The sequence below is a fragment of the Bos mutus genome, chromosome 1 (assembly GCF_027580195.1).
Source record: "Bos mutus isolate GX-2022 chromosome 1, NWIPB_WYAK_1.1, whole genome shotgun sequence".
Classification (NCBI taxonomy): domain Eukaryota; kingdom Metazoa; phylum Chordata; class Mammalia; order Artiodactyla; family Bovidae; genus Bos; species Bos mutus.
In genome coordinates this window covers 110,755,783-110,773,405 of record NC_091617.1, presented here as the reverse complement: position 1 = coordinate 110,773,405, position 17,623 = coordinate 110,755,783, and the positions used below count along the sequence as shown (strand labels likewise).

Here is a 17,623-nt window from a genome sequence, read left to right as displayed (position 1 = left end):
GTTAAATTAGGTTCAGAATTTCAGTGTTTAGCAAGGCCTGGCATGTAAGAATGTTTTTAAAAGATGGCCCATAAAATAATGAACACAAAAATAGCCCTGGCCCTTGAATCTTCAAACTTCAAGAAATTTTAGTTATGCCTCACTGCCTAGTGAAACCAGATAAATGGGAACATTTTTCCCCTTACTAATTTACAATATAAAAGAGATCCTGCTTAGCTGTTTCCACAGTCCCTCTGGGATTTTAATTTAAGATTAATTTTAACAAGGTGTTAGAAATTTTATAGCTTCATTAGACAAGTAATTCACAGTTAAAATTTTTTAATGTGAAAACTAAAGGTTTAAAGTAGTAAACATTTTCTAAGATTAAAAGAATATAGGAAACTTTTGTTTCTTTAAATGCAGTAACTTTTGGTACATGATGATAAGCAGCTAACAAATACAGTTTTAAAGGGTATATCATATTTGTCTCAATCTTTTAAATTTAATGAGCTGAACCAAAATGAGAATAATTAAAATTCAACCTCACACTACAGAAAAGTTCAACAGAAATAAATACTGAAATATGCGTATAGTCTGGTATAAGGTAATGACAGAAAAGGTAAAGTTCGGGCTCAGGAGCCCCAAGAAGCTGGACTTCAATACCAGCTTTTCCACTTGGTTACTCAGAGTCCCACCTTTATATGGGAATAAAATGATTCCATAGCGGGGTTTGAGAATAAATAATACATACTTCTCAATTTAAAAGAGAAGTTAATATTTGAATAAGGCCTTTGGGATTTTTATATAATTTTGTATTATCAACTTAGTTAAATATAGATGCCTCAACCAATCAAGGTTGGATAATTCTTATTTTGAAAGAACTGAATATGACCTGGACATGCAAAAATTAATGGATTTCATTAGGTGTTCTATTAATTCAGAAAGCTTTTTATAATTAAAATGGTTACCATTCTAATCACTTTAGTGTGAGATTATTATTTTTCTTCAGATTATTCTCACTTGTAGTATAATAAAGAACTTTAAAAGAAAAACTACCCTTAATGCTGTCATAATAATGTAAGTTAAAAAAACAATTCTTAATTCTTTCATATTAACGTTTCAACTATTTCATTTTTCCATGTCCTTTTTTCAGTAATCGTCCACCAAAAGAAATTTGGAGGAAGGCACATTGAAGAACTCAAGACAGTAACACAGCAACAGCAATGAGGCTCTGTGGCATTCCCAGTTACAGAATGGCTATGCTATGCTATACTAAGTCACTTCAGTCGTGTCTGACTCTGTGTGACCCCATAGACAGCAGCCCACCAGGCTCCCCTGTCCCTGGGATTCTCCAGGCAAGAACACTGCAGTGGGCCGCCATTTCCTTCTCCAATGCATGAAAGTGAAAAGAGAAAGTGAAGTCGATCAGTCGTGTCCGATTCTTAGTGACCCCAAGGACTGCAGCCTACCAGGCTCCTCCGTCCATGGGACTTTCCAGGCAAGAGTACTGGAGTGGGGTGCCATTGCCTTCTCCGACAGAATGGCTATGGTCAATCACAAAAGTAAGGAAATTCTAAAGCAATGACTGACTATGGATCATAAACAGTATTTTTTTTAAAAAAAGTAAATAGTACTTAAATAGGCTCCATTTAAATATGTCCAGTAATATTAAATATGCTCAATGCTTTTAGAGTTCAAAGACTTACATGTTAAGTCATACCTTTCTACAAGGTATTGGATCAGAATGAGCAATATTTACCTTCAGAAAACATCCTTGCTCTTTGCAACTACCAGTTGACACCACACTCAACAAGTGGTTTATAACAAGTGTGATATAATACACTTGTCCATAAATAAATATATGATACTCTTTAAATAAGCAATAGCCAGTCATTAATAATTTGAAGTTTTTTACTTTTTCTTAATTTTTTATTTTTCTGTAATAAACATTTTCTATAATAAATTTTATAGAAAAATTTATATATGAAACCTGGTTCCTTATATATAATCACTAGCAGTAGTAGTTACAAAAGACAAAAGAAAACCTGTTTCATTATATAATCAAGGTTCTAATTAATGATGTGTTTATATATTGGGCTACAGTCCATGGGGTCACAAAGAGTTAGACACGACAGAATGACTAACACTTTCACTTTTCACTTATGCATAAATAATAAGAATAAAATATTGTTAGTTCTTTCTTCACACTACTTACCTTATTCACTAAAAGGTAGCAAAAGAGTGCTGAATTCTCCTTTCCAAGAAGTTGGAACCATAGTACTTGGGAAGGTTTTAGCTCTTTTTGTAACCACACCTTCCCAGTTTCAGTAAGTTCTACTCCAGCCAACTTAATCAGCAAAACGCCACATGGTTCTTCTAAAAAGGTTAGGTAGAAGAGTTTACCTTTAATATCACAATTGCAAAAGCAAATTCCAAAGTCATTTGTGCTTCAAAACACAACTGGATATGTTACTTATAAATACCCAGACTCTCTAGATGTAGATCCATTTATTTCTATAGTCAACTTGTCTTTTAAAACAATACAAGTAGGTAACAGATGGAATAATTTAAAAAACTAATTTCAGTAAGATCCAGAACAGGATGTGGGGTTTAACCAATTTATCTTTTTTTAAAAAAAAATCTTCCAGATTTATTTCTATGTACACATACACATAAAGCTACAAGTCACGTCGTTCAATAATATAGGCTCCTACTATCAATAAAACCGTATAAACTGCTTTTTCACTGAATTTACTGAGGCTGTTTTCCCAACTCAATAAATATTAATGTCAACATTATTTTTATACAGTTTATAAAACTTATTTCCAGATAGGATTTTATCAATTTATATTCCAAGTAATAAAGTCTATATAGTCAAAGCTATGGTTTTTCCAGTAGTCATGTATGGATGTGAGAGTTGGACCATAAAGAAGGTAAAGCGCTAAAGAATGATACTTTCAAATTGTGGTGCTGGAGAAGAGTCTCTTGGATAGCAAGGAAATCAAACCAGTCAATCCTGAAGGAAATCAACCCTGAATATTCATTGGAAGGACTGATGCTGAAGCTGAAACTCCAATACTTTGGCCACCTGATAAGAAAAGCCGACTCAGTGGAAAAGACCCTGATGTTGGGAAAGATGGAGGGCAACAGGAGAAGGGGGCAGCAGAGGATGAGATGGTTAGATAGAAGCACTGACTCAATGAACACGAATTTGAGCAAATTCTGGGAGACAGTGGAGGACAGAGGAGCCTGACAGACTGAAGCCTGGACTTCACAGGTCGCAAAGAGCCAGACATGACTGAGCAACTGAACTGAACTGAACTGAGAGGAGCCTGGCGTACTATAGTCCATTAGGGTCACAGAGTCAGACATGACTGAACAACAACATAGCATTAAGAAAGTTTGTTTGGGCAAACTCTGGATAAAATTTTTACCAATTGAACTTTAATAATAGGATCTTATTTTAGAAAAAGTTTACAACTTTCCAAAAAGGGAAAATGGCTGGCAAAAAAAAAAAAAGTTAATGCTTTTTTTAAAAGAAATGATACATTTAACATATATTATACTCTTATATAAGTATTGATAGTTGAAAGTATAAAGTTTGTCCATTTAATTGCTAGGGAAAAGTAACACTTGAGTTCAGAAAGATATCCCAGAAGTTTCTCATGATATTATTTGATGATAGAAAATCATTTTCTTTAAGGCTTGGGTTTCTTGAAACTTGTCCTAGAGCTTCAGTTAGAGAAGTTTCAAAAGGTGTAAGTAGGAGGATTATGTCCTTAGAAAACTCTGTGATACAGTATATTCACAAATTTTATTAAGGCAGAACACACATAATAAAGATTAGATGAAATCATTAGATGAAATACCTAATGAGTGAAGGGAAGTATAAAGATTCTGAGGCCTCTCTTCAGCCCTTTAATGCTACCATCAACACCAACTGTCTTTCAATAAAGTATCCTCTAGTCTTTAAAACCAAATCTTTAGGACCAAAAACATGAATCTAATCAACACTATCAACCTTGAGTATTAATGTCCTAATTCTTCACTTCAACAAGGTCATGGGATTCCTTTAAAATTAGCAAAGTCCCAATTAAGCATTTAAAATATGATATGGTCAATACCAATGTAAACATAAGTTTTCCAGAAGCTAATCTACTGAATAAGGTAAGTTATATCCATCAAATATTTTTGCCCAAACAATTGAAGTTTTCTTGAAAAAGGAGAGGTTACTTTTAATATTTATGATTTCTAATTTTAGCTTTGTGTGAATCCCTGTCTTTCCAGCTCTTCAATAAATCTTTTACATATATACTTTTAAAAAACCTAATTCATACTGGGTAGGATGACACAATGCCAAGGATTATAAGGGCACAGCAAAACGGGCTCCAGTGGAGGAGCCCAACAGCACTCCATGAAAAGTGTACGGCTTGGGTTTTGCAGAATGAACACAGAGAGGCACAGGGAGGAATGGGAGTGAGCATGTCAAGTAAGGGAAAGACCATGGGCACCTGGAGAAAACTGCAGACATAAGATGAATACTCAGGTAAACCACCACTAAGGACTTTGTTACATTTATGTTCTATCAGATGGGTAGGAAACTTCACAACTTAATATTCCTAAGGTTTTTAGAAAGATAGTACTTGATCCCAAAACAACTGATTCATCCCCTAGATTTACAGAATATTAAAAATCAAGAAGTTTCCTGGTGGTTTAGCGGCTAGGATTCTGCACTTTCATTATGGAAGCCTGGGTTCAATCTCTGGTCTGGGAACTCAGATTCCACAACCTTACAACAGAAATAATAAATGACTGAATAAATAAATATTATAAATGGATTCATGACAGTGGACAATTTCATGAGATAGGTATATCACATATATCAAAAAGATTATTTTTTACCATTAGGTAAATGGTAAAATTTACTATTAGGAATAGGAGAAGCTTTGAAATAGTATCACTAGACTGCAGGTTTTCTGACTACCATAGGCTCACATCCATTGTTTGCCACTGTATACTGAAACTGCAGCAATAGAGCAGGTCTTCAGTAAACATCTACTGAAGAAATGAAGTGTTCTAAGAGTTTCACTTCATAAAAATTTTCAGCTCTGTGTGTTTGCCTCATCATATAAACCAAAGATAAGATCATGGAAGGCAAGGATATCACAAAATAGTCATGAGGAAGGAGTCTTGGAAATGTGATGATTCTCTTGTTTGATAGTGGTGGAAACCATTGGCTGAACTGGAAACAGAACACAAGCTCTCTACACCAAACACGTTCAACTACGCCACACAGACTACTCTGATGTAGTTATCTGAGCCCAACCATTTGGTTAGAATGGCCTCAATCTGGGGGGCCTGAATCTTAGCCCTCCTTACAATAAAATCAAAAGTCCATCTCTATCCTATAGACCAGGTAGTAAAAACAGTGAAAGGAACATAAGGAGCTTTCAATTAATAGCTATTCTTAAATGAACAAGATTATGCTCTAACATCTTATTATGTCATTCAAAATAGTGCTTGGAAAGCAACTTCTAGATTCTATAACTGTTTTATAGGTAAACAGGTTTAACCAATGTAAATGCAAATTGATCTCTTTAACATGAACAATTTGGGGACTTCTCTGGTAAGAACCTGCCTTGCAATGCAGGGGACACAGGTCCAATCCCTGGTCAGGGATCTAAGATCCCACATGACTAAGTGGGACAAACTAAGCCTGCATGCCTCAACTAGAGTCCGCATGCCCCAACTAAGACTTGACGTAGCCAAATAAATAAAGATTTTTTTAAATGAACAATTTATGTCAGTTACAAAAAGTATTAACACTATCATTACATTTGTACTGGTTAGCATCTGTCAGTGTGTCTGTTTCTTTAATTTTTGCAACTCAATACACAAAGTTGTGGACTGGGTAGCAAAGAATCTATTTTCTATCTTTAGTTCCATCAACTGTTACAGAGATGGCTGCATAAATGACCTTTAACTTCTACAGAAAATATTAAAATAAGTAGGGGAAGTAAGTTTCCTTTTAGCTTTAAAATTTTGATTGTACCAAGTTGACAAACATTATTATTTGATGTATATACTAATAATACACTAATATTATAGCAATTATAGCACTCTAATATAGCAATTAAAGTGCTGTGGCATTGCACACCTTTCAGGACAGATACCTGGTGAATACCAACCCTGGAGTTGTGCAATGCACCGATGGCCTTGCTGTCTAAGCACTAAAAAATCATCACTATTTCCGACAGGAGAGATTTAAATTACTACTGCATTATTACAACAACTGAGAAGTATAAACCATGCTTAGAGCTGAAATGGCCAACAAATAAACATCCCAAGTAATCTTTCTTTAGGGAACAACAGTCATTCAAATGACTGTTGTAAGTTGTGTAAGTTCTGCTTGATTTGTTAAGAAATAAAATCAATCATGTCAGGTGTGCTTGAGGTAAAAAAAATCAACCTTATTCCTTTATAGCCATATGTCAATTGAAGAGTGAGATTCATTCATCTCAGGTTAAAGAAATAAGAACTTTCTTTAAAACATTAAAATAATATTAAGGAGATCTTTAAATATGACTCAATTAAATCATTTGACAATTTTGCCAAGTCTCTGTTGGCTAAAAATTATTTTTCTAGGGACTGTGAATAATTAGATAAGAAAAGTTCCCTGCCCACTAGGGGCTCATAGTTCAATAGAAGGATATAAACCTAGATACATAATTACAGGAAAATGTGTTTTAGTACTGTAATTGCAGTATGTATAAATTGCTTGGGGCATAGGAAAGAAAGAGGCCAGTTCTGCTTGGGAGTTAAGGAGAGCTTCACAAAAGAGCTGAAGTTTGAGCTAGAACCTAAAGAATCCACAGACTGGGACTTCCCTGGTTGTCCAGTGGTTCAGACTCCATGCTTGCAGTGGAGGGGGTACAGGTTCAATCCCTAGTTGGGGAACTAAGATGACACATGCCACATAGTAAAGAAAAAGAGAAAAAACAAACAAAAAGAATCCACAGACGCTCAGGCATTTGGAAAAGATCTATGCCCAGGGCATGAGAACACATGGAAGCAGCAGGAAGGTCTGTGTGGCTGTGGTCTTTGCTGAGAAGCAGGGAGAAAAGGGAATTGCAGCAGCAAGCTCTGGACTCTGCCCAATTCTCCAACCTCTTTGGTGTCTCTTGTCCCCTTCTTCCCTATGCTCCAGCCACATGAGCCTTCACGTGCCTTACCAAAAGAGCCGGGCTCATCCCCACGCATGTTCTTCCTAGCCAGCTCCTTCCCATTCTCCAGGCCTCTGATGAGGCCTTCTCTGACCACCATATATGTGGATTCCCTCTTCATAAAAGCTCCAGTAACGCTCATCCTACACCCTGATCCTTTTCTTCATAGCCCTTAGGACAATTTTTCATTTTTTTGTTGCCCATCTTCCACCTGGACTGTAAGCTCCAAGGGGTAGAGTGGTCTTGTTTGTTTCACTCAGCATGTACAGCTAGCTAGGACCTAGAACATAATGTGTGTTCAGTATTTGTGGAATAAATGTTTGAATGCCTGAGTAGCTAAGTGAAAAAAGGAGGGAAGGAAGAAAAGAAATCTGGAACCAAATTAAATAGTTCGTTTGTGGGGGGCGGTCCTAAGATGGTGGAGGAATAGGACGGGGAGACTACTTTCTCCCCGACAAATTCATCAAAAGATCATTTGAACACTGAGCAAATACCACAAAACAACTTGTGAACGCTGGCGGAGGACACCAGGCACCCAGAAAGGCAATCCATTGTCTTCGAAAGGAGGTAGGACAAAATATAAAAGATAAAAGGAGAGACAAAAGATTTAGGGACAGAGACCCATCCTGGGGAGTTTTGGAATCTCAGAGGGCAACATAACTGGGAGGAAAAAATAAATAAATAAAACCCATAGATTATGCCCCTAACAGCAACTCCCAGTGAAGAAGTACCCCAGACGCTTGCATTTGCCACCAGCAAGCGGGGGCTGAACAGCGAGGCTCAGGCTGCACTGCTTAGGGTAAGGACCGGGCCTGAATGCCCTGAGGGCAATCTGAGGGAGCTAACATGAGATAGCAACCCAAACTGTGGGATAGCCAGAGAGAAAAAAAAACAAAGAGCAGAGAGAGAGAGAGAGAGAACTTTCCCACAAAAACCTCTAACCTACGGCACCGCCAGGCCACTCACAGAACAAAGGACTGAGCGAATACCAGAGGAGAGCTAGCCAGCAGTGCACTGGCCCATCCCCGCCGGAGGCAGGGAGGCAGGCGGGCCCCAGCCAGAGCCAGAAGGCAAGGGGCAAACTTGGCCCCAGAGACGGCATCCTCTACCAAACTGTGAGCAGGCTCCCAGTTGCTAACCAAATCTTCCTGGGATCCTGGATGGTTGACATCCGCCAGGGGGGTCGCAGCCAGAGATCAGCTCCCCAGAGGAGACACACAGCACACCTGAGATGGCACTCCCGCTGCACACCCAGGAAACCGAGCGGCTGGGACAGGGGAGGTGACAAGACGCGCCACCCATGGGGAGTGTGCGCTTGACAAGCACCTGGTCGCCTGAGCTGCTCGGACCTGGGAAGGGCACAAAACACTGGCCCAACTGAGTGCCTTTGTGGAGTACCCAAGAACCTGAACCTGAGTGGCTTAGACATAGGAAGTGCACGCAACCCAGGGCCCACCTTAGACAGTTCCCCTGCAGAGCAACCTAGAGCCTGAGCAGTGTAGATGGGAAAGCACACACACACCATCAGTGGGGACAAACCCAGTGTGGCCAAGTCACTGCAAGCACTCCCCACACACACCAGTGATATTTGTTTGCAGCGTTCCAGCCTCCCCACAGCACAACTGAACAAGTAAGCCTAAATAAATGACCACCTTCGCCCTCTTGGGTCAGGGCAGAAGTTAGATACTGAAGAGACTTGCAAACAGAGGAAGCCAAAATAAACAAATAAGAGGGAACCGCTTTGGAAGTGACAGGTGCAACAGATTAAAACCCTGTAGTTAGCATTGGCTACACTGGAAGGGACATATAGACCTTGGGAAGTATAAGCTGGAACAAGGACCTGTCTGAAACTGAACTGACCCCATTGCCCTCAACAGCTCCAGAGAAATTCCTAGACATATTATACTATTCAGTTCAGTTCAGTCGCTCAGTCGTGTCCAACTCTTTACAACCCCAAGAATCACAGCACACCAGGCCTCCCTGTCTATCACCAACTACCAGAGTTCACTCAAACTCATGTCCATCGAGTCGGTGATGTCATCCAGCCATGTCATCCTCTGTCGTCCCCTTCTCCTCCTGCCCCTAATCCCTCCCAGCATCAGAGTCTTTTCCAATGAGTCAACTCTTCGCATGAAGTGGCCAAAATATTGGAGTTTCAGCTTCAGTATCAGTCCCTCCAATGAACATCCAGGACTGATCTCCTTTAGGATGGACTGGTTGGATCTCCTTGCAGTCCAAGGGACTCTCAAGAGTCTTCTCCAATACAACAGTTCAAAAGCATAAATTCTTCGGCGCTCAGCTTTCTTCACAGTTCAACTCTCACATCCATACATGACCGACCACTGGAAAAACCACAGCCTTGACTAGACGGATGTTTGTTGGCAAAGTAATATCTCTGCTTTTCAATATGCTATCTAGGTTGGTCATAACTTTCCTTCCAAGGAGTAAGCGTCTTCTAATTTCATAGCTGCAATCACCATCTGCAGTGATTTTGGAGCCCCCAAAAATAAAGTCTGATACTGTTTCCACTGTTTCCCCATCTATCTGCCATGAAGTGATGGGACCAGATGCCATGATCTTAGTTTTCTGAATGTTGAGCTTTAAGCCAACTTTTTCACTCTCCTCTTTCACTTTCATCAAGAGACTTTTGAGTTCCTCTTCACTTTCTGCCATAAGGGTAGTGTCATCTGCATATCTGAGGTTATTGATATTTCTCCCAGCTTGAGAAATATCTTGATTCCAGCTTGTGCTTCTTCCAGCCCAGCGTTTCTCATGATGTACTCTGCATAGAAGTTAAATAAGCAGGGTGACAATATATAGCCTTGACGTACTCCTTTTCCTATTTGGAACCAGTCTGTTGCTCCATGTCCAGTTCTAACTGTTGTTTCCTGACCTGCATACGGGTGTCTCAAGAGGCAGGTCAGGTGGTCTGGTATTCCCATCTCTTTTAGAATTTTCCACAGTTTATTGTGGTCCACACAGTCAAAGGCTTTGGCATAGTCAATAAAGCAGAAATAGATGTTTTTCTGGAACTCTCTTGGCATTTTCATTGATCCAGCGGATGTTGGCAATTTGATCTCTGGTTCCTCTGCCTTTTCTAAAACCAGCTTGAACATCTGGAAGTTTATGGTTCATGTACTGCTGAAGCCTGGCTTGGAAAATTTTGAGCATTACTTTACTAGTGTATGAGATGAGTGCAATTGTGCTGTAGTTTGAGTATTCTTTGGCATTGCCTTTCTTTGGGATTGGAATGAAAACTGACCTTTTCCAGTCCTGTGGCCACTGCTGAGTTTTCCAAATTTGCTGGGATACTGAGTGCAGCACTTTCACAGCATCATCTTTCAGGACGTGAAAGAGCTCAACTGGAATCCCATCATCTCCACTAGCTTTGTTTATAGTCATGCTTTCTAATGCCCACTTGACTTCACATTCCAGGATGTCTGGTTCTAGGTGAGTGATCACACCATCGTGATTATCTGGGTCGTGAAGATCTTTTTTGTACAATTGTTCTGTGTATTTTTGCCACCTATACTTAATATCTTCTGCTTTTGATAGGTCCATACGATTTCTGTCCTTTATTGAGCCCATCTTTGCATGAAATGTTCCCTTGGTATCTCTGATTTTCTTGAAGAGATCTCTAGTCTTTCCCATTCTATTGTTTTCCTCTATTTTTTGCATTGATCGCTGAGGAAGGCTTTCTTATCTCTCCTTGCTATTCTTTGAACTTTGTATTCAGATGCTTATATCTTTCCTTTTCTCCTTTGCTTTTCGCTTGTTTTCACAGCTATTTGTAAGGCCTCCTCAGACAGCCATTTTGCTTTTTTGCATTTCTTTTCCATGGGGATGGTCTTGATCCCTGTCTCCTGTACAATGTCACGAACCTCCATCCATAGTTCATCAGGCACTCTGTCTATCAGATCTAGTCCCTTAAATCTATTTCTCACTTCCACTGTATAATCATAAGGGATTTGATTTAGGTCATACCTGTATGGTCTAGTGGTTTTCCCAAGTTTCTTCAATTTAAATCTGAATTTGGCAATAAGGAGTTCATGATCTGAGCCACAGTCAGCTCCCAGTCTTGTTTTTGCTGACTGTAGAGCTTCTCCATCAGAGGGCAGACACACTGAAACCATAATCACAGAAAACTAGCCAATCTGATCACATGGACCACAGCCTTGTCTAACTCAGCGAAACTAAGCCATGCCGTGTGGGGCCTCCCAAGATGGGAGGGTCATGTTGGAGAGGTCTGACAGAATGTGGTCCACTGGAGAAGGGAATGGCAAACCAATTCAGTTTTCTTGCCTTGAGAACCCCACGAACAATATGAAAAGGCAAAATGATAGGATACTGAAAGGGGAACTCCCCAGGTCAGTAGGTATCCAATATGCTACTGGAGATCAATGGAGAAATAACTCCAGAAAGAATGAAGGGATGGAGCCAAAGCAAAAACAATACCCAGTAGTAGACATGACTGGTGATAGAAGCAAGGTCCAATGCTGTAAAGAGCAATATTGTATAGGAACCTGGAATGTCAGGTCCATGAGTCAAGGCAAATTGGAAGTGATCAAACAGGAGATGGCAAGAGTGAACATCAACATTCTAGGAATCAGCGAACTGAAATGGACTGGAAAGGGTGAATTTAACTCAGATGACCATTATTTCTACTACTGTGGGCAGGAATCCCTTAGAAGAAATGGAGTAGCTATCATGGTCAACTAAAGAGTCTGAAATGCAGTACTTGGATGCAATCTCAAAAACGACAGAATGATCTCTGTTCCTTTCCAAGGCAAACCATTCAATATCACAGTAATCCAAGCCTATGCCCCAACCAGTAACGCTGAAGAGGCTGAAGTTGAACGGTTCTATGAAGACCTACAAGACCTTCTGGAACTAACACCCAAAAAAGATGTCCTTCTCATTACAGGGGACTGGAATGCAAAAGTAGGAAGTCAAGAAACACCTAGAGTAACAGGCAAATTTGGCCTTGGAGTACAGAATGAAGCAGGGCAAAGGCTAATAGAGTTTTGCCAAGAGAACGCACTGGTCATAGCCAAACACCCTCTTCCAACACAAGAGAAGATTCTACAGATGGACATCACCAGATGGTCAACACCGAAATCAAACTGATTATATTCTCTGCAGCCAAAGATTCTACTATTGTCATTTTTTAATTTTTAAGTTCTTTATTACTCCTTTAATTTTCATTTTTAAAACCTATTACCTTGCAAAAAAAAGACCCTATTTTTAAAGCAAATTTCATATATATATATATATTTTATAACTTTTGTGATTTTGTTTTATTTTTTTAATACTGTATTTTTGAGAATCTAACTTCTACTCTAGATTTTTAATCTTTGCTTTTTGGTATTTGTTATCAATTTTGTACCTTTAAGAATCCAATCTTCAGTACCCATTTTTACTTAGGGGTGTGATTACTGGCTTAATTGCTCTCTCCCCTTTTGACTCTCCTTTTTCTCCCCCAGGTCACCTCTACCTCCTCCCTCCCCATTCTCTTCTCTACTTAACTCTGTGAATATCTTTGGGTGTTCCAGGCTGTGGAGAACACTTAGGGAACTGATCACTGGCTAGATTGGTCTCTCTCCTTTTGACTGCCCCTCCTCTCCTCCTGGTAACCTCTATCTCCTTCCTCCCTCTTCTCTTCTCTATGGAACTCTGTGAACCTCTCTGAGTATTCCAGACTTGGAGAGCAAATAGGGAATTGATTACTGGCTAGACTGCTCTCTCCCCTTTGGATTCCCCCTTTTGTCCTCCTGGTCACCTATATCTTCCTCCTCCCTCTTCTCTTCTCCATGAAACTCTGGGACCCACTCTGGGTGTCTCTCACTGTAGAGAATCTTTTCAGCATTAACCTAGATGTTTTATCATCAGTGCTGTATGGATGGAGAAGAATTGAGGCTACTGTAAGAATAAGACTGAAAGCCAGAGGTAGGAGGTTTAAATCCAAAACTTGAGAATACCAGAAAACTCCTGACTCCAGGGAACATTAATTGACAAGAGCTCATCCAAAAGCCTCCATACCTACACTGAAACCAAGGTCCAACCAAGAGCCAACGAGTTTCAGAGCAAGACATACCAGGCTAATTCTCCAACAATGCAGGAACATAACCCTGAGCACGAAAATACAGGTGGCCAAAAGTCACACCAAACCCACAGACACCTCAAAACTCACTACTGGACACTTCATTGCACTCCAGGGAGAAGAGATCCAGCTGCACCACCAGAACACCAATGCAAGCTTCCCTAACCAGGAAACCTTGACAAGCCACTTGTCCAACCCTACCCACAGAGAGTAACCTCCACAATAAAGAGGAACACACAAACTTCCAGCATACAGAAAGGTCACCCCAAACACAGCAAGCTAAACAAGATGAAAAGGCAGAGAAATATTCAGCAGGTAAACGAACATGATAAAAGCCCACCAAACAAAACAAAAGAGGAGGAGATAGGGAGCTTACCTGAAAAAGATTTCAGAATAATGATAGTAAAAATGATCCAAAATCTTGAAAACAAAATGGAGTTACAGATAAATAGTCTGGAGACAAGGATTGAGAAGATGCAAGAAAAGTTTAACAAGGACCTAGAAGAAATAAAAAAGAGTAAATCAATAATGAATAATGCAATAACTGAGATCAAAAGCACTCTGGAGGGAAGCAACAGTAGAATAACTGAGGCAGAAGATAGGATAAGTGAGGTGAAAGATAGATGGTGGAAATAAATGAAGCAGAGAGGAAAAAAGAAAAAAGAATTAGAAGAAACGAGGACAACCTCAGTGACCTCTGGGACAATGTGAAATGCCCCAACATTTGAATCATAGGAGTCCCAGAAGAAGACAAAAAGAAAGGCCATGAGAAAATACTTGAGGAGATAATAGTTGAAAACTTTCCTAAAATAGGGAAGGAGATAGCCACCCAAGTCCAAGAAACCCAGAGAGTCCCAAACAGGATAAACCCAAGGCAAAATACCCCTAGACACATATTAATCAAATTAATGAAGATCAAACACAAGAACAAATATTAAAAGCAGCAAGGGAAAAACAAACAACAATTAACCCACAAGGGGATCCCCATAAGGATAACAACTGATCTTTCAACAGAAACTCTTCAGGCCAGAAAGGAATGGCAGGACATACTTAAAGTGATGAAACAGAAAAACCTACAACCCAGATTACTGTACCCAGCAAGGATCTCATTCAAATATGAAGGAGAAATCAAAAGCTTTACAGACAAGCAAAAGCTCAGAGAATTCAGCACCACCAAACCAGCTCTTCAACAAATGCTAAAGGATCTTCTCTAGACAGGAAACAGAGAAAAGGTTTATAATCTCGAACCCAAAACAACAAAATAAATGGCAACAGGATCATACTTATCAATAATTACCTTAAGTGTAAATGAGTTGAATGCCCCAACCAAAAGACAAAGACTGGCTGAATGGAGACAAAAACAAGACCCCTATATATGTTGTCTACAAGAGACCCACCTGAAAACAAGGGACACATACAGACTGAAAGTGAAGGGCTGGAAAAAGATATTTCACGCAAATGGAAACCAAAAGAAAGTAGGAGTAGCAATACTCATATCAGATAAAATAGACTTTGAAATAAAGGCTGTGGAAAGAAACAAAGAAGGACACTACATAATGATCAAAGGATCAATCCAAGAAGAAGATATAACAATTATAAATATATATGCACCCAACATAGGAGCACCACAGAATGTAAGGCAAATGCTAACAAGTATGAAAGGGGAAATTACCAGTAACACAATAATAGTGGGAGACTTTAATACCTCACTCACACCTACAGATAGATCAACTAAACAGAAAATTAGCAAGGAAACACAAACTTTAAATGATATAATGGACCAGTTAGACCTAATTGATATCTATAGGACAATTCACCCTAAAACAATGAATTTTACCTTTTTCTCAAGTGCACATGGAACATTCTCCAGGATAGATCACATCCTGGGCCATAAATCTAGCCTTGGTAAATTCAAAAAAATTGAAATCATCTCAAGCATCTTTTCTGATCACAATGCGGTAAGATTAGATGTCAACTACAGGAAAAAAACTATTAAAAATACAAACATATGGAGGCTAAACAACATACTTCTGAATAACCAACAAATCACAGAAGAAATCAAAAAACAAATCAAAATATGCATAGAAATGAATCAAAATGCAAACACAACAACCCAAAACCTATGGGATTCAGTAAAATCAGTGCTAAGGTGAAGGTTCATAGCAATACAAGCCTACCTCAAGAAACAGGAGAAAAATCAAATAAATAACCTAACTCTACACCTAAAACAACTAGAAAAAGAAGAAATGAAGCACCCCAGGGTTAGGAGAAGGAAAGAAATCATAAAAATTAGGGGAGAAATAAATGCAAAAGAAACAAAGGAGACCATAGCCAAAATCAACAAAGCTAAAAGGTTGTTCTTTGAGAAGATAAATAAAATAGACAAACCATTAGCCAGACTCATCAAGAAAAAAAGGGAGAAGAATCAAATCAACAAAATTAGACATGAAAATGGAGAAATCACAACAGACAACACAGAAATACAAAGGATGATAAGAGACTACTATCAGCAACTATATGCCAATAAAATGGACAACTTGGAAGAAATGGACAAATTCTTAGAAAAGTATAACTTTCCAAAACTGAACCAGGAAGAAATAGAAAATCGTAACAGACCCATCACAAGCACAGAAATCGAAACTGTAATCAGAAATCTTCCAACAAACAAAAGCCTGGGACCAGATGGCTTCACAGCTGAATTCTACCGAAAATTGAGAGAAGAGCTGACACCTATCCTACTCAAACTCTTCCAGAAAATTGCAGAGGAAAGTAAACTTCCAAACTCATTCTATAAGGCCACCATCACCCTAATACCAAAACTAGACAAAGATGCCACAAAAAAAAACTACAGGCCAATATCACTGATGAACATAGATGCAAAAGTCCTTAGCAAAATTCTAGCAAACAGAATCCAACAACATATTAAAAAGATCATACATCATAACCAAGTGGGCTTTATCCCAGGGATACAAGGATTCTTCAATATTTGCAAATCAATGTGATACACCACATTAACAAATTGAAAGATAAAAACCATATGATTATCTCAATAGATGCAGAGAAAGCCTTTAACAAAATTCAACATCCGTTTATAATAAAAACCCTCCAGAAAGCAGGAATAGAAGGAACATACTTCAATATAATAAAAGCCATATATAATAAACCCACAGCAAACATTATCCTCAATGGCGACAAATTGAAAGCATTTCCCCTAAAATCAGGAACAAGACAAGGATGCCCACTCTCACCATTACTATTCAACATAGTTTTGGAAGTTTTAGCCCCAGCAATCAGAGAAGAAAAAGAAATAAAAGGAGTCCAAATTAGAAAAGAAGTAAAACTCCCACTGTTTGCAGATGACATGATCCTCTACATAGAAAACCCTAAAGACTCTACCAGAAAATTACTAGAGCTAATCAATGAATATAGTAAAGTTGCAGGATATAAAATTAACACACAGATATCCCTTGCATTCTTATACAGTAACAATGAGAAAACAGAATGAGAAATTAAGGAAACAATTCCATTCACCATTGCAATGAAAAGAATAAAATACTTAGGAATAAATATACCTAAAGAAACAAAAGACCTATATATAGAAAAGTATAAAACACTGATGAAAGAAATCAAAGATGACACATATAGATGGAGAAATATACCATGTTCATGGATCAGAAGAATCAATATACTGAAAATGAGTATACTACCCAGCAATCTATAGATTCAGTGCAATCCCTATCAAGCTACCAAAAGTGTTTTTCAGAGAACTAGAACAAATAATTTCACAATTTGTATGGAAATACAAAAAACCTCAAATAGCCAAAGCAATCTTGAGAAAGAAGAATGGAACTGGAGGATTTAACCTGCTTGACTTCAGGCTATACTACAAAGCTACAGTCATCAAGACAGTATGGCACTGGAACAAAGACAGAAACATAGATCAATGGAACAAAATAGAAAGCCCAGAGATAAATCCATGCACCTATGGACACCTTATCTTTGACAAAGAAGGCAAGAATATACAGTAGAGAAAAGACCATCTCTTTAACAAGTGGTGCTGGGAAAACTGGTCAACCACTAGTAAAAGAATGAAACTAGAACACTTTCTAACACCATACACAAAAATAAACTCAAAATGGATTAAAGATCTAAATATAAGACCAGAAACTATAAAACTCCTAGAGGAAAACATAGGCAAAACACTCTGTGACATAAATCATAGCAGGATCCTCCCTCCTCCCAGAGCAATGGAAATAAAAGCAAAAATAAACAAATGGGACCTAATTAAACTTAAAAGCTTTTGCACAATGAAGGAAACCAT

At 38.6% G+C, this 17,623-nt stretch overlaps 1 protein-coding gene across 2 annotated transcripts in view; it reads right to left on the bottom strand.

The window, feature by feature from the left end:
- C1H3orf33 (chromosome 1 C3orf33 homolog) overlaps positions 1-17,623 on the bottom strand; it is a 29,600-nt gene that overhangs the window by 4,900 nt on the left and 7,077 nt on the right. For both annotated transcript variants that reach the window (XM_070374365.1, XM_070374372.1), the window contains exon 4: positions 2,195-2,355. In XM_070374365.1, coding sequence (XP_070230466.1) covers positions 2,195-2,355 — 161 coding nt within the window. The remainder of the gene's footprint in view (positions 1-2,194; positions 2,356-17,623) is intronic.